The sequence below is a fragment of the Xiphias gladius genome, chromosome 8 (assembly GCF_016859285.1).
Source record: "Xiphias gladius isolate SHS-SW01 ecotype Sanya breed wild chromosome 8, ASM1685928v1, whole genome shotgun sequence".
NCBI lineage: Eukaryota > Metazoa > Chordata > Actinopteri > Istiophoriformes > Xiphiidae > Xiphias > Xiphias gladius.
This window is the reverse complement of record NC_053407.1, coordinates 18,173,912-18,195,916: the sequence shown is the minus strand read 5'-3', so window position 1 is coordinate 18,195,916 and position 22,005 is coordinate 18,173,912. Positions and strand designations below refer to the sequence as shown.

The 22,005-nt window shown below is 39.8% G+C and overlaps 2 protein-coding genes across 2 annotated transcripts; both read left to right on the top strand.

Moving 5' to 3' along the window:
• The first annotated feature begins 29 nt into the window (after positions 1-29).
• usp3 (ubiquitin specific peptidase 3) lies at positions 30-10,183 on the top strand. Its single transcript, XM_040133655.1, has 15 exons — positions 30-720; positions 1,043-1,103; positions 1,812-1,949; positions 2,304-2,387; positions 2,667-2,748; positions 3,061-3,140; positions 4,862-4,975; positions 5,406-5,519; positions 5,733-5,882; positions 6,399-6,505; positions 6,760-6,840; positions 6,916-7,034; positions 7,161-7,274; positions 8,211-8,278; positions 8,975-10,183. Exons 1-15 carry the CDS (start codon positions 630-632, stop codon positions 9,456-9,458), a joined length of 1,887 nt encoding a protein of 628 aa, XP_039989589.1. The 5' UTR covers positions 30-629; the 3' UTR covers positions 9,459-10,183.
• Positions 10,184-12,897: 2,714 nt separating this feature from the next.
• On the top strand, positions 12,898-20,995 carry fbxl22 (F-box and leucine-rich repeat protein 22). Its single transcript, XM_040134145.1, is given in 3 exon segments — positions 12,898-12,985; positions 12,988-13,345; positions 16,489-20,995. Coding segments are annotated over 3 exon segments (795 nt in total). The 3' UTR covers positions 16,838-20,995.
• Positions 20,996-22,005: the final 1,010 nt, after the last annotated feature.

Sequence of the window (22,005 nt, the reverse complement as noted above, 5' to 3'; positions counted from 1 at the left end):
GGCATCAACAAACACATGCGTGCCACCGAGCGACTGCCAAACAAGCAAGCCGTAGAATGGGGCTGAATTTGGTTTAATTTTGGAGGTTCCAAATGCCAGTGGGTAAAAATGTAACAGACACCAGTTCCGACCCAAATATGAGGCACCGACGGTATCACTAAGTGGCTCGGAGAGTGTGAGCGAAGCAGGAAGTGGTCCAATGTCACTCACACAAGCTGTTTTTATCTTTGTTTTTCTGTTTGGCAAACGGCCGAGCCGGCAGACGCTACGTCACTTCCTCAAGTTATTTCCATTTGTTTGTGACAAACGCCAGCAGTTACCTAGTACCTTGTACACCAAAGATAACGTTGCTGTTTTATTTTAAACTATGTCCGGGTGAAAACAGCATTGCCCTTTTTTTCTGTAGCCTGCTGTACTCTGAAATCATGCAGGAAATGTAATAGCTACCAAACGTGTTAGCGTTAGCAAAGAAAGGAAAACGTGCGTCTGCGAATAGAAGTAGTTGGTCAGCTAACGTCAGCTAGCTAGTTTAGGTTAATTGGCTACCTATTGTTAGCTGCCTTGTTCCCGGTACCGCTGGTGTTGTAGTGTTGGATATCGTTAGCTTACTCATTCTGTACTATAAACTGATGGAGTGCCCTCATCTGAACTCAAACGTGAGCTGCGCTGTTGATTCCTCCAGGTTCCCTAACGGTACACCGTCCTCCTGGTGTTGCAACGGTAAGAGAAGCGTTTGACACCCTTTCATTTAACGTTAAGGCAAAAATCAACGTTGTAAACATAAGCTACAGCTGTCTGTGTAATGTTTTGGAGCCCAGCCTCTGGTCAGGCTACTGACACTGCTACATTTGTGTCAGATAGATAGATACTGTAGCTACAAGTCAGCACAACAGCTATCACAAGGGCAAATCATAATTCTCAACATACCGTATGTCCCCGTGACACATTAAAGAATGGCCCATTCAGAAACAAATCACAGCAGTACGTTGTCTCATTAAACTGTACACTTTACATTTAAGACAGCATCATCTTTTATCTCCAGTTTGCAGGTCTAATAAAAGTCCGTGGATTTGCCTTACCTGTCTGATGGTCCATTGTGGAAGGTAAGTTAGTGTCTGTTGTTTTTGTTGGAAACTGAAGCTGCACTCAAGAGTGGCAAACATACCACACGAGTAACTTAAGTAGCTTAATACACTGATGTGTCTCAGTCCTTTTGCTTTTGGTGACCATTTTGACTTTGGGACCGGCAAGTCAATTATACAACCACGTAAAGGCTGCAGTACATAAATTAAGGTTTGTAGTCTACAGAAGTCAGTCAGTGGCCACTGAGAGAGCTGTGTATAAATATGGACCTCAAAACCTGAGGTTAACAAAATACATGTTAAGTATTCGGCTAAAGTATCCGCTAAAACGCTCTGATTGTATTAGGATCGGCCTGGCTAGCCCCGGGTTCTGCTTTTTGTGAATTATAATTTCATTCAAGTCACACAGATAAGCATCCCTTTTTCTCCTTGACAGATTTTGAGAAACCTAGAATGTTGTTTTGCAACATGTACCACTGTTTATAGAGAGAGATATTCTGTTTATTGCACAATAAAAATATCCCAATTTGGAACTATTAGACCAACAGATGCTTAGTTCTGTGACTCAAATGTATTGATAATACATGAGAGGCACAAACGGTTATGGTCTGGTAGTTGAAAAGCAACATAGTTGTTCTTTAGAGCAAAACTGCAACATCTAATTTTTTGAGTATAAGTTAGGCCAATACCCTCTGATGGTTGTGTTCTAACATAATCTCTTTATTCTAGATATGTTAATGGACATGCAAAGAAGCACTTTGAAGAGAGTCAAGTCCTTGGCAACAGTCAAAGAAAGGGTGAAAAACAGGAGAAAGAGAAATCCCATCACATTGTCTGCATGGACTGTAGCAACTACAGCGTATTTTGGTGAGTTTCCTTTATGACCGACCTATCTATATCAACAATCTGGGACTCACCATGGGGCCCTGCAAAAGTACAGTCATTAAAACTTTTAACAGTGAAAGGATTATTATTCCATGGTAATGGAAAAATTATTTTATTATTTTTAAAATTTTATAAACTAAATTCTTAAGAATTTGATGAAAATCACTCCTGCCACATATACACCTGTGGTTCAGTGCTACGTCCTACCACAGTGAAACAGTGCAGGTATGTTTATGGTTCATTTGTTTCTTATGCAAGATTTTGATGGACTCAAATATCAGTAAGTTTCTTGTGTTTCCAAAGATGTATGTCTCTTGTCTAATGTGGATTTTATAGTTACAGATGTGATGAATTTGTTGTCAATGACACCAAACTTGGGCAGGTGCAGAAGGTGAGGGAACATCTTCAGAGTTTAGAAAAGTAAGTAGCAATGTTAAGAATTAAGTCATTAAATGTTTTTTTTTTTTTTTTTTTTTTTTTGACTTGTTGTTTTAATCTCTCATCATCACTCTTGCCAAATTATGTAGATAACAATAACTGAAGTGGAGAATTAGTTTTGATAGTTTGAAAGTTTTTGACATAAAAAGCCAAGTTAAGACAAATCTGCCAAAAAAAATCAGCCTCATCAGGAAGATAGACATAAAACATGTTTCTCCATACAAGATCAGTGTCCAGATAAAGTGTTTTTGCCTCCTCCAGCTCAGCACTAATGGGTGACAGACAGAGGAAAAGAAAACTTCAGGAAAGCCCAGCTCCAGACAGCAAATTGTTAAAAGACACTGTAAGTGCCTGAAAATATTATTATTGTTTTCTTTTGTGAGAAGAAGCAAATTTGTACTAATTTTATAATAATAATAATGATACATATAATTTTGAAAAACATAAATAAATGGAAAAAAATGTGTATATATAAAAATATATATATGTGTGTGTGTGTGTGTGTGTGTGTGTGTGTGTGTGTGTATGTATGTATGCATATGTGTGTGTGTGTGTGTATATATATGTATACATATACGTGTGTGTGTGTGTGTGTGTGTGTGTGTGTGTGTGTGTGTGTGTGTGTGTATTAATGTATGTCATTTTTCTCTGTCAGGATGGGGCAGCTTTAGGTGCTACAGGCCTGCGGAACTTGGGCAACACATGCTTCATGAACGCCATTCTTCAGTCCCTCAGGTAAGGCTCTGCACTGAGGATTGAGGTATGTGGGTGGTAAGCTGGGTTTGCCGCATGGTTCAGTAGCTCTGCCTCTGTAGACCCAGGGCCCCACAACCAGTCGTCCCTAATTAATACAGTCTGGGGCACAGTCAGGGGGATTACACAGGCTGCTTGCAAGCAAGACGTAGTTAATGGCCAGATTTTCCAACTAACACAATTTAGCTTGGTTTCCTACTTTTCTACTTTCTAGGCACCCATTAGTTTCCATTAATTTCATTTCGGCATTAAAATGAATTTGCAGAATCTTGAAATGTGCATCACTGTGAATATACAGTTGTTTTTGTTCCATTTACATTACCTTTGCAATGGCTGCAAACTTAAAGTCAATACATAATTCAAATCATCAGTACTGAACTGTGTCAGTATGTTCTTGCTTATGTAAAAATTGAAATTAAAAGCTTAGGCAAGCTGCAATATCTATTTTTTTAAATCTTTTTATTTTCTCTCATCATTATTTTTGAAAACATAAATAGATAGAAAAAAAGAAATTATTAGAAATGAAACATAAACACAGCACAGCCCAAACCACATCACATGATTCCCTTAGCCCCACCTATACCAACCCTCCCCTCCAACTCCACCAGGCCTAGAAAGTGCAAAGTGCAAGAGTTCATAGCACATTACCAACTAGCGCTGATTACTGATTTCATACAAGAAAGTGATCATCTAACATAGAAACACAAATTTAAACTAATTTTCTCTCATCCCTGCATTTCATGTGAGAACACTTAACATGGCAAACCACTTAAAATTAGTATCAATTCAATTTAATTCTGCTATCTGTGCAGATTCATATAGGAGACCCGCTGATCTACTTGGATTTAGGCTACAACTGATAGAGAGATCCAGAATGTACAGCCAAACAGTCATCTAAAGAATTGGACAGGTGGACAAGCCTGCCAAATACAAAATGTTGGGCAGCTGGTCTATTACTGTGCGCTTGACTGTCAAGGGCTGGAGGGAGTTAATGAATAATATAGGATTTTTTTTAGTAATTCACAACACAGTGTAAAAATAAAGAGGCATTAAAAATAGATTTTAAAAATAGAATATAAATGAAAGAACTAGTAGCACATAAATAAGAAATAGACAAATGGTAGAACTGAACGGCTGAATGAAATTCAATCTGGATTTAAGCAATCCTTAGTTGGATACAGCCGTTGTGGCAAAACAGTTATAGGTGCAATGATTTGAAAATACTTCAGGATGCCATGGGTATTAGTCATGGGAAGCTACAATGTGTAAGATTTGATTAGCCAGCTGAAAAGTATTGCTGTATTTTCAGAAAATCTAATCCAGAGGACAGTATTCATAACAAGCATGACATAACATGGCTAATTTTAAAAATGTTGTTGTTTGTCCTGGTAATCTACAAATTTAACTGCGTAACTGACATCTTGCTAGCAAGTGAATAGTAACAAATGGCTGCTTGGAAGGTTGGGAAACATTAAAAAAAAAAAAAAAAAAAAACCGACATAGTTTGGAGGAAGCCCTTGAATTATCTGCCTTTTAAAATACAAAAACATCTGTGATTATTCAACAGAGTTAAGGCAAGCATATATAGCTAACTTAGATCTTGTACTGTTTACTTAGTTGATAATGTTTTTTCATGTCTGTTACAAATTTAACATATCTCAGGTCTCAAACATGTTATCACTAAATGTGCGTTTCTCTGACAGCAACATCGAGCAGTTCAGCTGTTATTTCAAGGAGCTGCCTGCAGTAGCTCTACGCAGTGGTAAGACAGCAGGAAGAAGGATGTACCACACCCGCAGCCAAGGGGACAACAGTGTGTAAGGTCCTCTTCTGGAGGGGGGAGGATTTATGGGCCGAGTGCATTGATCTGAAATTAATTTCAGCAAGTATAAAATTAACAAAATTGTTACCTGTGAGGTATCATTGAAGAAGTGCCTCTCAGAAATCTTTTCTTATTAGGCTCCTTACAATAGTAATTATCTTAATCCTGCTGCAGAGCAAGACTCAAAGTTTACATACTAAATAATACAGAAGTAGTGTTATGCAAAGAGTAACAAGAATAATAAAAAAAACACTGTATATTGTATTGCTGTCTGGCACAAGTTTTATATATGTGTTTAAGCGTTAAGCCTTATTAATTCTTTTGCAATCACAAGTTTTCGTAACTCAGAAAAGTATCAGATGTGCTTAAACTTTGATTGCGCCAGGTCGTGCAGTGTGGTAACATGGCTGCTTTATGTTGAACAGATCTTTGGTGGAGGAGTTCAGGAAAACCCTTTGTTCCCTTTGGCAAGGGAGCCAGACAGCCTTCAGTCCAGACTCCTTATTTTATGCCATATGGAAAATCATGCCCAGTTTCAGGTATACCGGCATTGTGCAGAGAATTTGCCAGAATTAAGCTGTTATACTGAGCAGTGAACAGTTTCTTTTTCAGTTCTGTTTTCTGTCTATGTGCTTAAGTGAAGCATGTTATAGTCAAAATATTGTCTAAGATGCAATATGCACCAAAGGATGGAACAATCTATTGTGAGTTGTTGCAGTAAATATCATTTAAACCTATGTTTGTGTCTCCAGGGGCTATCAGCAGCAGGACGCCCATGAGTTCATGCGTTACCTGCTGGACCACCTCCACAGGGAGCTCCAGTACAGTCGCAACGGAGCGTCTCACCCAGTCTCACCTCAGGATGGGGTCAGACTCTCCACAGCAGAGGGCAAATGCTGCATGTAAGTTCATCACACCTTACAATTATTTTGTTTTTGCCAGTTTATGTGTGTGTTTTTGTGTATCTGCTGTTTTCCAGGTGAATTTATATTGACAAAGTCGACACATTTAGCACTCTAGTAGTCATGCTCTCAGCCATCCATGCCTACGAAAGTGTCTGTTCTTTGTGTGTCTTTTCGGTTATTCATTAGCCCATTTTACAATGGCATTTTGGCATTCTGTGTTTAATTTTTCTGCTTTTTTTCTTATTGAAAGCAGTCTTGTTTTAACCTTCTACTCGTGGCATTTTAGAAGTTGTAATGATCACAACCAAGGAGGTATTTTTTTTTTATACTGAGTACATTAAAACGCTGATGTGTACCATTTGGTAGTCAGTAAACCTTGATTGGTCCACATGCAGAATAGGAGGGTTTCTCTTTACATATGCCTTTGCTTATGCAGTATAATACAAGAAAAATTTGATGTATGCTCATTAATTGATTGAAACTGCTTTATGTTTGTCTTTTGATTCTTTCCAGAAATGGGACTGCCAGTGTTGTCACATCAATTTTTGGCGGAATACTTCAGAATGAAGTCAACTGCCTGATATGTGGGACAGAATCTCGGAAGTTTGATCCATTTCTTGGTAAGACAGCTGCTGTTGGTGAATAACCACACACAGCAAGTCGAAGAAAGGCACAGCATTTTTCTCCTTTTCAGAAATTTTGTGATCTAGTAAAACCATTGCTGCTGCAAACTTCTCACCATTAGTGTTAGCCCCCATCACAAAGTGAACGAAAGACTGTAAACCCAGTCACTTTGGGGTATATAAATAAATCAAAATACAGTCTGATGATGCATGACATAAGAAAATTAATTTCCTTTCTTTTTCACTCACAGATCTGTCTTTGGACATTCCCAGCCAGTTCAGACAAAAGAGAAGTAAGGACCAGGAGCCAGGGCCGACATGCACTTTGCGTGGTAAGTTTCCCACTGTCAAAGGCAATGACTCTGAGATTAATGACAGCATTTTATATTTGCATGGTTTTTTTTTAGACTGCTTACGTAGCTTCACTGACCTGGAAGAACTTGATGAAACAGAGCTGTACTATTGCCATAAGTGTAAAAAGCGACAGAAATCCACAAAGAAGTTCTGGATCCAGAAGCTGCCAAAAGTAGGAGAAAGAATTTCTTGATTCATTTATGACAAATCCCTAATTTGACTGATTTTTCTATGAAAGTAAAGTAGTGGGGAAAATAATGTGTTTTGGCATAACTGGAGGTTTTATGTCCAATTGTAGGTTTTGTGTCTGCACCTAAAAAGGTTCCACTGGACAGCTTTTTTGAGAAACAAGATTGATACCTATGTGGAATTTCCACTGAAAGGCCTGGACATGAGGGGCTACTTACTTGAGGTGAGCTCCAACAGAAGCGACGCTGATCATGGAATTTAACAATTTAGTTTTTAAACTGTTATATCCCAGCCAAGGGATTTCAAAGAATAGTGTACCATCTGTGGCACATTCAGGGACTTCTACAAGTCAATGTAAAATCAGTCTGGAAATGATGAAAAAACAAGGAATAATAATTTTATAAAAATGAAACTGCTGCAGCTTACTTGGAATAAGTCACATAAATACTTGTATTGATAAGCCACCATTACTTTTCTCTGCGTCCACTGTTATGTAAGGTTTGAAGAGAAAAACAGCCGTTGCCAAAGTGGTTGTTGTGGAAATTTTAATGGTTTTAAGAGGCCTGCACTTGTTTTCAGGACTGTGCAGGATGCTCCCAGCTGATGCAGCCTGGTGTTTCATTCCCAGTCAAAGAGCATCTGTTAAGTGTTCAGGAAAGCAGTAGGGTTATACATAATTTTATCTACATTTGTACAAATGAATGAAATGTAATGTACCTAGATCACTCTGTGTCCAAGACCAGTTAAGTATTCACCTCCTGAAGTGTCTGAATGTGTAGTAGCTCCAGGGGGCGCCATTGTAAAGTAATTCTGTTGTCTGACAGCCTTGACAATGAAAACAAAGGAAAAACTGGAATTTCCCTTCAAATTTTTCCTTTTTTTTCGTTATTTAAATTGTATAATTTTTGATTCGGCGAAGCCTCTCATCCTTGTATAAAACACCTGTGAGTCCTCTATCATGCTGCCTCTGTTACCACTCAGGGTTTTTGGAATTTGAAATTATGTTGACCAGTATGAAAGTGAAACTCTCTGGCTTGTATACACATCCAGATGCTAAGCTGTCTGTCTACATTCAGTTGTAAATCTTTGTTGCACAATGCTGTGGGTAGAACTAAGAGTCCAGTGAGGAAATTCTCATCTTGATCTTTTAACTTTGCAGCCGGAGAACTCATCACCAGGTAGTTGCCTGTACGACCTAGTTGCTGTCGTAGTGCATCATGGTTCCGGGTGAGTAGATGTTTAGCATCTTTCAGGCTTGATCTTGTGATTTATTTTAATGCTTATAATGTAGGATGACAAGAAAATGCATTTGGAAAACTGATGATAGTTGTGAAATTTGCTTACCTACGAAGTAGCTAAGGCTCAAGTTATAATTGATCTTCAGTGCTTCTGGGTTTAAGTGTCATCTGTTTAATTATGATTTGCTGTTTTAATGAGCACGTACAGCTGCCTCGAGCTGCAGCATGTTGAAAGACATATGCTAGATGTGCTTTTCTCACCATAGTAGCAAAATTAACAGCTGCATCCCCACATTAAAAAAAAAAATCAACACTCAACAATAAATCTATACATTATCATCTGTTGACCAGCTCTGCCTACCGCAGTTGGCTGTCAGTCACCTCGTCGCTTTAAAAGCAATTCAGCTCCAGTTTTGTTGAAAAGCCTTGTGGACAGCTGTAGTTTAAAAATTCATGAAGCCACTAAATGCTGAAAGGCTGAGAGTACTTGAAAATGCATTAAGACAGGCAAAGAGGAACTGTTGATCAAAATGCTGCTGCTGTTTTTACCTTTGGCCTCTGAGTGGCGATGTTGCACTGCTGCTGTGCCGCAAAGCGGAACGTGTCCCTCTGCCTTCTGCAGCAGTAAATTAGGTCTTGTAGGACACCAGAGAGCAGAATGTGATGTATGTGTCTGTGTTCGCAGGGTTGGATCAGGGCATTATACAGCATATGGCAGCCACAAGGGCTGCTGGTACCACTTCAATGACAGCACAGTAACTCTGACCAATGAGGAGACAGTGAGGAAGGCCAAGGCCTACATCCTCTTCTATGTGGAGAGGACTGGCCAGGTGGCCTCAGACAAGACTGCCACGAACAGCAAAGCCACAAACAAACCTGCTGCGGACATGGCAGCAATGGACAGTGTTTCTACAGAAGCCGTTGCTCAGAACATGGTTGCAGCAGACATGGTAGCCACAGACAGTGTTTTTATGGATGCAGCAGCCTCACACGTGGTTATCTTGGACGAGAAAGCCCCAGGTAATGCCACCCTGGAAAATGTGGGCAAAGACATGGCTGTACTCGATGAATTTGACACAGCGTCAGTGGAGGCCGCAACAGATAGGGATACCTCAGACAAGGCTGCAGCAGAGGAAGCTAGCCAAGCAATACAAACAGTTGCACAATGATTCTGTCTGACTTTACTGCCTCAGACCGGTTCCTCACCCTTTTTTGGCTTCACCTCAGCCACATCTCTCACAGTGCTTGATTAAAATAGTTATTTTTCACGTTAAATATATGTGCAACTATTTTGCTTTTATGACCTGCATGACAGCATCATGTATAATTTGCTGCTTGATTTTTGTTTAGTATGACTTTTTGCATTTATTTCATTGATGTTGTATTCCTCAGTTGAGGTAGACTTCTCCGTATCTAATAGATTCCAAAGGTGATCGTTTAAAGTAATTGAAGTAAAGCTTTAGCATTGGAAGACCTCAGTTGGTCCAATGCTTATCCTTGATTCATCTTGTTAAGACACTGTCATTGTAACGATATTTGGATTCTCTATTGTTTTTAAATTTTCTAATTTTATATTTTCCACCGCTTAAGAACCTCATAGTTCTTTTTTCTAGGTATTAGGGGAGATTTTAGGATTTAGAATGCAAGGCATTTATTGACTGACAAGTGCTCATTAGGGCTGTAGAACATTGTTTTAACCTCTTGACCAGAGCCAATGTGAAAGAAATGATCATTATCAAATTGTTTTGTTTGTTTGTATCGGTGCTGGAGTATCTTTTAACATTTCATGTTGATCTGAAATGGGCTTAGACACAGGCCCCAATGAAATTCTCTTTTAAAACATGTATTGCGCAAAGTGAACATGACAAAATACAAAGGAAATTCTTTTTTTTTTTCAAATGTCTGATGTTCTTTTATCTTTATCTTTGGAGGGGAAAAAAAACCCCCATAAATTTCACCATTTTCTGGACCCCGCTCCTTTACTAGCGACCAGACAACCTGTAGCATTGACAACTTAACAGCCACTTAATTGGCAGAAGCTCCTGTTATTGAATAAGTCCGAATAATTAGGGCCTAGAATCATGCCAACACACATGCGCTCATAACGAAAAATGTCCAGATCCAGTTTATTTTGTTTCTCTGAATTTAGCTCTAGAATACAGAGTTATGAACTATAGTTGAAAGACAGTGATGCTTCAGGAGCTGTTATACAATTGATTAGTATTCACAGATGTAAGTTTGCAGGTTTAAGAAGAAGATTAAACTCTGGGACAGAGGGGCGGACAGTTAAAGCAGAGTTTTTTTTCTGTCGATTGACAGAATATTCATCTGCAACAGAAAACCAGTTCATTGTTTAAATCATTTTATAAGCAGAAATGCCAGACATTTGATGGTTCTTGATTTTCAAATGTGAGGTCACTTGTCTGGAATTATAGCAAACTGATATCTTTGGGTTTTGGACAGTCAGTAAGACAAGAAAAATGATCTGAAGACCTCATCTTGGACTCTAAGAAATTGTTTCAATTTTTAATTGTGGAAATTTTAGCAATATGTAGACCAAATGATTATTCGATAATGAAAATAATCTGTAGTTGCAGCTTTCAAGACCAGCAAAACCTAACCAAATATTTTACTGTATAATTCTGTCAGCATATACTGTTGCTGAATGTTATCTTTTTTTACACATTTTTATGTCTCTAGAGAAAGTGAAATGGCAAAAATATAAACTAAACTAGAAGTACAATTTTCTGAATGTAAACATATAGTCTACATGTATTGACCTGTTTAACAGTGATGTCATTTGATTTCATAAGCTGGACACATGCACACCAGAAGGTACATTATGTTTATATGCCCAATATAATTGTCCCAACACCCTTATTATGACTTGTAATGGAAAACAGCCTTTGATATGTTCAAGTACGACCTTAGATGAGAGAGAGCAAAACATCTTTTTTATTTTTTTTATTTTTTATTTTTTTTATAAAGCATGCCATGTTTTTAGTTGTTTTTTTTTTTGTTTTTGTTTTTTCTTCCTTCTAGCGAACATCTCCACCCACCCACACACACTCTTAACTCCCCTCGGGACACGTGCCAGCCAGTCTGCCTTCTCTCTCAGGCAGGAACAAGCACTCCTGTATGCTGATGAACAGCTGCTCTTCCTGGCCTGCTCACAGGTGGCTTTGGGCTCACTACTCTGTCCCCATTAATGACAGAAGTGGCCTTTTTTTTCCCCCTCCTTTTTCTTTCTTTTTCTCTTGGAGGCTAGATCACAGCTGCTAATAATGAGCTCACATTGCATTGTGTTTGTGCTAGTTTGTTAGATCAGAGGTCTGGTTAAGGATGTCATGACACCATGAGTTGCAGTACAGACTGTTATCGGCCTCCCAACCCTGGCATTTCCCAGTGTTCTGTTTTTCTGAAGAGATTTGGTCAAAACAGGTGGAACAGGACGTGATTGGTAAGGTAGTGGGGAGTAATGACATGGATATAATGGTATTTCGCCTTTTGCCATCTCTGAATGTCCCCTGTGCTCCAATTTAGCAACTTCAGACACACACACATTGAGTCATAGTTCACTGTGTTCTTTTAGGCAAAGTCCTACGTAACACTTTGTGTTCATGACTTTCACTCCCATGAAGGGCAAATAATAAAGTGTAAATAATAAAGTTATTAGGCTCTGTAATTATCTTGAGTGTGATCAAGGAAAATTCTGAGGTCATAAAATGGGTCATTAAAGTTGTGGTGTTAGGCCTGTTTTATTCCAGTACAATAGGTGTATACAACTGTAAATACTACCTTTTGTAAAATGGAAAATGTTAATTGTTGTTGATGCTGTACAGAGAGGCTGATTCAGCTCAGTAATTTGTGTTTGTAATGGTGCCATAGTGCACTGTATTGTAACTTTTTTGCTCCACCCTATATGAAGTGGACAAAAGAGTACCTTTGTTGCACTACCTACAGTGTATCTTTAAAAATGTACTGTAGAATTTGAATGGCATACAAACAACAACTTAAACATCCCCGCCAGACAGGTTTAAAGACTCTTCTTTAGATAATACCTGCTGTCTTTTTCCGTCAAGACGTTTAATTGCCTTGTTAAAAGTTCTCCAAAATTAAATCCACTCCTCCTCCCTTGTTGAAAAATGATGAATGTGAAAACAACCTTCTAGTGTCAAACTGTGCTCACACATCCTTCTGCACACCGAAGGTTAAACATTAAGAGTTAGGAAACAATAATACAAAACAAATTTTGGAGTGGATTAGAGTTTAAAGTCTCAACAACAGCTGCACATTTTAACTAGGGATGCATTCATTGTAGTTGCAGCACTGTTGTCTTGCCGTTCATTATGGAGGTGTTTCTCTTTTTTTTTTTTTTTTTTTTGTCGTCACTCAGTGTGTATCTCTATCTGAGAATTAGGCCAGGGCATTGTAAACATCTGGCTTAGTCCAGCGCTTGCCGCCTGTTGAGAGCCGTGACAGATGGAAAAGGGAGCGTATGGCTCAAAGACTTCCATCTTTGAGAGTACCAGCAGTTGTCTTCCCAAAATAGCCTGTGCTCCATGGCCTTATATGTGCAGGCCTCCAGTGTGTGCCTGCGAAGGCATCATGTATCTAGGCCACACAATACAGGCTGCGGGCTCATTGTTGCTGCCTACCAGCAGGCCTATCGCCGCCTCAGGGACAGGGCCCCTCTTTCTGTCTTGGGACGGCTCACCATGCACCTCACCCAGCTCAACCGTGAGTGTCTCCTCCACCTTTTCTCCTTCCTGGACAAGGACAGCCGTAGGAGCTTGTCCCTTACCTGTAACCAGCTGCGTGAGGTCTTCCTGGACCCCTGCCTCTGGAACTTACTCCATTTCAGCTCCCCGTGTCAGCTGAGAAGGGACAACTTTGTGCTGGGACCCTCATTGCGTTACTTGACTATTTGCTGGTATTCCAGCCGGGTCCTGCAAGTGTGCAACATTGAGGACTGGCTCAAGAGCTCGTTTCAGAAGGACATCTGCAGTAGACATGAGAGCCTGGTCAGCACTTTCCTGGCCCATGTCTGCCACATGTGAGTGTTTGTGTGTGGTTCTCCCCTGCTTTACCATGTATTTTAAAAAGACAACTGACAATACCAGTTTTCTGAATGAATTGAATCAACACCACTCTAACACATCCTCAGTGAAACCTGAACATGAATAGCTTTAAGTGTTTTGGGTTTCACTTTTATTGTACAGTGTTCCTTTCATTTTTTTCGGTCCCTGTAGCTGCTTTTCAGGAGATAATGTGAAAATACTTCACAGTTTTGTGTTTCAAAATTTTGTTTTGAAAAAAAATGTTTTGGTTTTTTTTTTGGTCAAATGTGTCTGGTGCATGATCACACAATTTCTAGGTTTTTCAGGGTCATTCACAGCCGCCACAGGGAACAAAATTGTTTTCATTTAGAGGCACATGGCTTACTCGAACTGCCATGTTTAACTGTAGGGCAGCAGAGAACAAAATCATTAGAAACAGATGGTGTATCTGGAGCTGGCTATATAAACTGAAAAATGACACAGCTGTGGGACACAAGACTGATTCTATTAACTAACATAACTGTGGTCAGATATCAAATTATATTTATTGAATGATGTGACAGTTGGATTTGATAGGCCACTGAAACGTAGCTTTCTTGGATTTTGGCCTTGTGTGCCTGGCTGGCTGCATGCAGGAATCAGCCTGGAGAGGCTTAATGAGGTCTCTGGATAGTTTCTTCAAGGTAGCCAGTAATAACCATTGATGTGAGGGAGCCTGGCCACTGCAGCTGGCTGGGACAAGAGGGGGGAAGAGGGGCTGGCTCATGGGCTCAGTGTATGACCCTGTGAGGATTTCCTGTATTGTGAAATTTGAGACACAAGACATGAGAGCTGTGAGACCAGTCAAAACTAGAACCACCTACTCTGTCTGGGTCCTATATCTCAAACGGCTTAAGGCGCACACACTGCATACTGATAAACCCTCCCAAATAGTGGCGAGGAGAAAAAAGAAAAAAGCAAGTGCACGTGACAAAGTGGGAGGGGACAGAGAGAGGCTGTGGGGGTGATAAAGAGTGATTTGGCTGCAGACCCTCCCAGTCAGCTGCAGACTTGAGATTTAAGGCAGGTGGAGCCTACAATTGGCTCTTTGTTGCTGTCAGAGGAATGAACATGTGCGTCTGTCTCTGCCTGCCTCTTCCTGGATAAGATTCCACGCAAACTCTGACGCCAAGCTCATGTCTGTCTTTTTTTTTTTTTTTACCTTCTTGGAAAAAACAATAAAACATAGCATGTCAGAGGGCCTCTTTATAGTGCAGTTTCAAGTGTAATGCCCCTCTAATACCAGATGAAATCAGTAATGAAGAACTCAGTTATTTGAGTTTGATTATCTTGAGGTCACAGTATTACAATTATTCAACAAGAATGAACATGCTAAGCATGCCATGTAGTGTGGGTTGCAAGGTGGGTGGCACCAGCTTTGGCTTTTATGGTTAAATATCTCTGAGTAGTTCCATTCCAAGAGTAGATAAGAACCGTCTGAATAAATTGATGCTTTCTCTTCACTCAAAACGAGTGCAAGCACGTCTTGAGTGACTATTTAGGTTATAAGTTACGACTCCTGCTTACAAGGTGCGCACAGTTTCAGCTGACAGCTGTTTTTGGAAAATATTCCCTCTTGAATTTAGATTGTAAGATATTCCCAAAACCAATTTAGGATATTTGAAAGAAACAGACCAGAGGAGCGGGATGTTAAATATATGTCTTAGTTCCCTTTAGGGTTCACTGGATAATTTGACCAGAGCGAATAACCGTCAGGAAACCAAAGAGGCCATTAGAGAGATGATTACAGGTTAGCCGTGTGGTGTTCTGCTTGTGCTCAGCGACGACCAGCCTGCCCTCTGTGTTGTGTGTTTTAATGTGAACTACATTATGTCTAAAACGTGAATGGAAACAAGGAAACACTGACGACATTGTTGCGGCATACACCATAGAGATACAGATAGATAGACAGACTGACAGACACACAGACAAGGTGGCGTGCAGGTAATTATATGCCTTTGTGGAAAAAAAACGAACAAAGACACAAAAATCTGCACATAGCGAGGGGAGGTGCCATGAGAGGGTGGATTATGTAACAAAGGTTGATGAAGTTTTTATACCTATCATGTTTATACCTCCATTCTGTTCCTTCTCTGCTGAGGCATGCTAGCTGTAGTTACTAGAGAGCAACTGAACCTCTAAATTCCACCGGCTTTGAGCTCTGGTCATTCCACCGGCTCTTCCACCTCTTTTTTTTTTTTTTTTTGTTAATATCAATACTGGGCAGTCACATCCGCTGATAAAGTCCGACACTGGCCTCATGCAACAATGCAATGGGGCACGTGGACTGACTGTGCTATCCTATGTTCAGAGGTTACTGGGGCAGCACCCTCAGCACTTGCAACTGGAATATGCTTGGCTCACATGTGGTAAAGTGGTAAGATTACGTAAGTCTTTATGTAATCTACATCAGTGAACGTGAATGACATCCCAGATCCGTTGCCATCAGAGTGTCTGCCAGCTCTGTACTGCCACCCTGCCAGTAGGTTGCAGTGGACTCCTGATACTGTGTGGAAACATGCAGTAAACACATGCAACTCACAGCAACAGTTCACATCCATTTTTAGATGTAATTCCATCAAAATTAAGCATGAGTGAAATGTATTTTTATCACGCTGTCATTCATCAAACATCCTGTAATTGTTCTGTGCAATAGCAACATACTCCACTTATTCAAAAAAGCTTGGTAAAGGACGGAAACATAGAGGCCCAGTGGGACACAGGGTAAAGAAAAGACAGCTTGGTCGAGGTATTAAAAAGCTCTACCGTTAAACAGATCATGTTGCTGCCTCTCAGTGGTGTTGTTTATATCTCATTCACATATGGCTCAGACCAGGGCCCCCGATCTATGTTCCTCTCTGTTATCTGATTCTATTCAAGAGACCTGAAGAGTATTCATCTGAAAAGAAGCACACACGCCAAAAAGCATTTGTTTACATAAGACAAGTCCTTCTCCAAACAAACTAACTGTGCCCAAGTACTATATGTCCTAAGGCGTGATGAGTAACGATGACAGAGCACGTCTTGCACTGGTTGAATTCCATCACGTTCGGAAACCTGTCATTAGTTAATTATCTTACTGCTACTATCTCCACCACAGGTGTCCCAACCTGCTCGAGCTTACCTTGTCTGGCTGCGGACACATCACTGACCAGGAAGTGATCTCCGTGCTGCGGAGCTGCAGGAAGCTACGCTGCCTCCACCTGGAGAACTGCGTCCGCATCACAGACTGCAGCCTGGAAGGTGTGGTGGCTCACGGAGACGGTCTGGAGGAGGTGAGGGTGGACTTCTGTAGGAATATCACTAAGGCGGGGCTGCAGGCTGTCAGGGAGAAGAGGCCGGGCATACAGCTGAGTGCAGAGAGGAGCGCTGATATGATCCCTGACAGCAAGCCTGAGGAGCGGGTGCCGCTTAAGAGGATGCTGCAGAAAGTCCTGCAGTTCTCCTGAGGGAAGCACTTCACGTGATTTCACATGGACCACAAGAAAAAAACATTTCTGTGATATTTGGACACCATTTGAGGACTTGTCTCTGTTATGCTCTTGTTTTGATGTGTATTTGTATTTAATAGAAGTGTTTTTGCACCCTTTTGATATCTTTTTGTACAACATATGTTGAATATGAATCCTCCTTACAAAGATGTGCTTTTTTAAGCTGTCTCTATTCCATGGTATTCTAACCAGAGAGAATTCCACACACACTCACAAAAAAGTCTTATACACACAGGAGGCCTAATCAGTAATTGTTTATCAATTAACATTGAAATGATTTGATTTGTCATTGTAGGAAAAATGCTTATTCACTATTCTTGAAGTGAGTTAGAACAGATGACTGATACCACTTTCATTTCTGTGCAGTAAATATGAAGCTATAGCTGACAGTCACTTAGCTTAGTTTAGCACAAAGACTGGAAATAGAGGGAAACAGCTAGCCTGGCTCTATCCAAAAGTAAAAATAAATACATCACTTGGCACAACATATGATTCACTCAGTAATTAACGTGTTATATCTTGTTTTTTAAATCCATACAAAAACCAAAGTAGAAAAACATCAGTTCGCTGTTTTATGGAGGGGGTTATGTGCTGGATTATTTCTTGGCCAGGAAGAAACAGTCCCCACTGTAAAATGACAATTTTTTATTTATTTATTTATTTTTTTTACGTATGAAAATAAATGAAACATAACTTATTAATTAGTGGACTTCAGATGCGCAGAGCCAGGCTAGCTGTTTCCCCCTGTTTCCAGTTTTTATGCTAAGCTGTGCTAACCAGCCGCTTGCTCCAGCTACTTATTTACAATACAGATGTGAGGGTGGTATCCATCATCTCGACTAATGCTCAGCAAGAAAGTGAATAAGCATAATTCCCCAAAATGGTGAACTTTTCTTTTAATAGCATATGATAGTTTAATCAAAATATCCCCTTCCCCGAGGGAGTTATGCACACCTACACGATACAAAAGAGCAAAAGTTACAGTGTGGTTGCACTGTGCTCTGTCTCTGTCATGGTAAGACATGTCAGCGTTGGGAGGAAGGGTTCTCTGAGGGCAAGGTGGCCCTGTGCCTGAGCTGTGATTGGAATCATGTTATATAAGACTGTGAGACATACGAAAGTAGGTTGATTATGGGAGTGCATCTGTCTGGAAATGCCATGTGACAATTTCAGTGCAGGCTGCTGCTGTTGGGCACTCCCTGTCCTGCAACTGCATCTCTTAAGAATGACCATGTTCTCACAGAAGGTCAGCTTAATGATGATTAAGCCCCCCCCCAATCTTACCAGGATGCGTGCTTTTAAAATATTGTTCTTAAGATGATACTGAATGTAGCAAATTTTCCATTTCCTTTTGTTTGTTTGTTTGTTTGTTTTTTTTTAACTTGCTGTGTGTTTTTTTTTACTTCTTATTAGTTGCAAAATGAAATTTCGCCCATTTTGTGATGGACAATAAATTTTTTCTCCATGTAAAGCTCCATAATGATGAACCCCAAAAAATTAGACCTGTTACAATTTTCAGATTTATAAAATTCATAAAAACTACTCCCATTCTATGATGGTGCTAAATAGCTTAGGAATAATCATTGAACACGTTTATTTGGTGCTGTAATTCAAAAACAAACATATATACAAATGATTATGACTCCATGTAGAATCACTACTGAGGCAAAATGAGCCATAAACAGTTGTGTGTCGATGTATAATTGCAGAATTATTACACTGATGATTGTATCTTAGTAATAATAACGATACAAAATGTTTCAGGATCAATTTTAAAAATTCCGCCTGGCTTTTAGGTCATTAGACAAACATTACAAGTACACTGAAGAGTCATTTTATCTTTCTAGTAAAACCAAAACTTTGCATATTGAGTTGATAAGAGTTAGAACACATTCAAATTAGATAGAATCAAAATAACTTAAACATTTTCTCCTCATGATAGCTCCCTATAATATTTAATATACCAGGCTTACTGAAAACTATAATGCAACACACAGTGGTGGCACAAGAAAGCCCCCAAAGGTGGGTGAGGACAGTATAGCATGTGCTATTTCAGTATACAATAATGTGTGGTTTTCCGACAAAGAAAGCAACTCGATAAATCTCTGCTATTGGACTGAGACAGAGGCTCACCGTTTAGAGGTCAGACAGCAAGTGATATATTATTTACTATCAAGAAACATGCCTTAATAGCTAAGTGCCTTGCCAGGATAGACCATTAGGAGTTATGAGTTCCAGGTGGGGAGACTCCTGAGGCACATCCGGCTGCCTACAGCACTGCAACACAATAACAGGACTGAGACATGTAACTACACGATGTTGCCAAAGCATCACTGTTCTGCTTGTTCCTACTAAGGGCGGTGATTTTTTTCTTTTTATGGCCTAGGATTTCAAAAGACCTGTTGCCCAGATGTGTGTCCTTAAAAGCACTGCAAGCTATTCGGTGTGAGTCAGCTGCAGCCTTTCTGTGACCACACCAATACTGATGTGCTTAACATTGAATGACTCCTCATTTATGCAGTTCTTTCTTTATATCTGAATTGTGAATCAAATATCCAAGCACAGCTTTGGCGCTGATGGAATCCAGGGAAAAGAAATAATTTGCAACGACAAACAAAATGCCAGCTTGTGTTTGAAAAGAGTGGCTGCTTTGTTGAATATCGTTTCTTATACTGTGAGAGAAAGTCACACTCTGAGCTGAATGAACATTTTCTGTGTGAGTGATTTTATATCTAAATTATTCTGCAAGCTCCTAAATACATAATAAGGAAATTCACAGTATCTGTCATTCAGATCTCAAACATTTCATGTAATGCAAATGTTAATTTATTGGACGTCCACTGGTACATCCAGTGGAATCGTGTTCTTGTGTTGGCCTTATTCTGCTGTACAAAAAATTGTTCATGTGAGAACTCGCGTAATATAAGTCCTCCAAGATCAAATGTGGACCCCCCCATGCGTCTGTCTCCACTGTGGAGTGTTAAGGGCCTAAAACTTGTTTAAGTAACCCTGCCTGAGGTTGAACAGACTTGGTTTGGGGGTTGGGGCTAACTATGTCTTCAAACAGACCACACTTTGCAATTATATCCCTCCTTTATGAGAACAGTCTGCTAGAGGGTTCATGTTCAAAAGGGCCTAAGTTGAATATTGTGTGATCAGTTCTCTGGTTGAAACATCAATCAGGATGAAACGTTTTTATCTTTATGACACTGCATCAGAAAATATATTAAAAAGAAGACGACAGATTTGTTTGGATGGCCTGAGGAGTGTTTCAGCTGACACACCGGAGGACACCTCATTGCCAGTTTTCCCCTTTTTGCTCTCTCTTATGTAACTCTACCACTGAGGACACAAAATTGTTTAGATTTAGCATCTGCTTGTTTGCTGATATAATTTCCATAACACTTCACTCAAATAATCCACCCAACCGCTTCAGGTCTGGAAAAGGCACATCATCAGTGGTTTGATGATGTGCCTTCAAATCCTTTACTAAAGCAAAAGTAACAAAACCACATGTAAAAATATTCCATTACAAGTACAAATCCTTCACTCACAATGTTAAACAGGTAAAAGTACAAATCTAATATCAGCAAAATGTACGTTAAGTAACAAAAGTAAAAGCACTCATTATGCAGCAGAATAAATAAATGGATAAATGTACTTAGTTACCTGGCCAAACACGCACCTGCAAGAATGGAGAAGGAACTCTGCAGACTCTGGGCCCTCACTGACACGTGCTAGGACTGAACTAAATGAACAGTAAGATTTCCATTCTGTGGTCCTCAGAGAAAATCATATAAAAGGCTAATTCCAAGGGATTGATTAAATTTGTTACTCTAGCTCCATTAGAATAACAAATTTCATTAAAAAAATTTCAGCAGAGGGAAACAGCTAACTCTCTAATCATATTAATTAACCGCTCTGCTCTCAACAAGACACATCACATGGAGAGATGAGAGACTGGAATGTGAATGAAGTGCCTTTTTTTTGTATGTAGTTAGGAGGGTACATGCTTATTACATTTTAATGTCACACAAGTATAAATGAATTTAATTATTATTTGTTAGCGTCATTTGTATAATAAAATGTAGCCTATTATCATAAACCAGGTACCTGGCAGGTGATAGTCGCATAATAAAATTAACCGTGAAAAACAATCACAACTCCAGGGCGGTTGCAAGTTTTTTTGTCTTGTATGAAGCCATTTGGAAAGTTTGCTCCCCTAACTCCTTGGCCACCCGATGATACAGTTTGTTTAAGTCGCTCAGCTTTCACCAGAGGACTTCTAAAAGCTATTGTTGAGACTAAAAATCAATGTTAAAACGGTGGAAAGATCCCGTGCAGTTACTGCTTCACAACAACCGTGTCTCTTCAGAAGTTCACTGTTTTTCAACCTAGACCTTACAGAAGCTCTTCACGGATTCAGCATTGACTGCTGTAACATCATCAGACTCATAGTTTGGTAGATCTGCTAGTGTTATGCTAGTAGCAGCTAATGTAACCTCGTGCCGATAGCTTCAAACAGAGATGATGAGTGGGCTACAGATGTTGGTAAGCCAGCTTCTTTGTAACCCCACACTCCCAGAGTTTTTCATGTTCATACTTGTACTGTTCAGACCCAGCCAACCCAGGCCTCACTGGAGGTAATTCATCAGACTTTGCGCTGCTCCCATTGGCGCCACAAAAGGCTTTATACAACTTTTGTTTCCTATGTGCAGTAGTAATTCCCATGACCCTTAAATAGACCTTGATGCATAAAACCAGTTCCTGTATATTAAAATGTAGTTTCCCATAATTTAGCATTGTGCCCTGGACCACAGTAACCAATACCTTTAACTTTGAGAGACATTCTTTTGCAGCCTTAAAAGTGGGTTTAAACACTTTCCAATGAGCCAGCTGTTACAACTGCCAAATCTGCTTTTAAAAAGCAGGAAATTAACAGTACAGCCTGACGTACCTTTGTATGTAAAAACATGCACAAACCATGCTGTCAATCAGGTTTTGTTCACTTTATTTGGCAACTTTTCCTGCTGCTGGGGTGGATGCAGTCAAAAGAAACAAAGCAAATAGTCATCAAGCCTGAACTGTTGTCGTAAAGCCTTTTTCTGAGCTCACCGAGAAGCTGC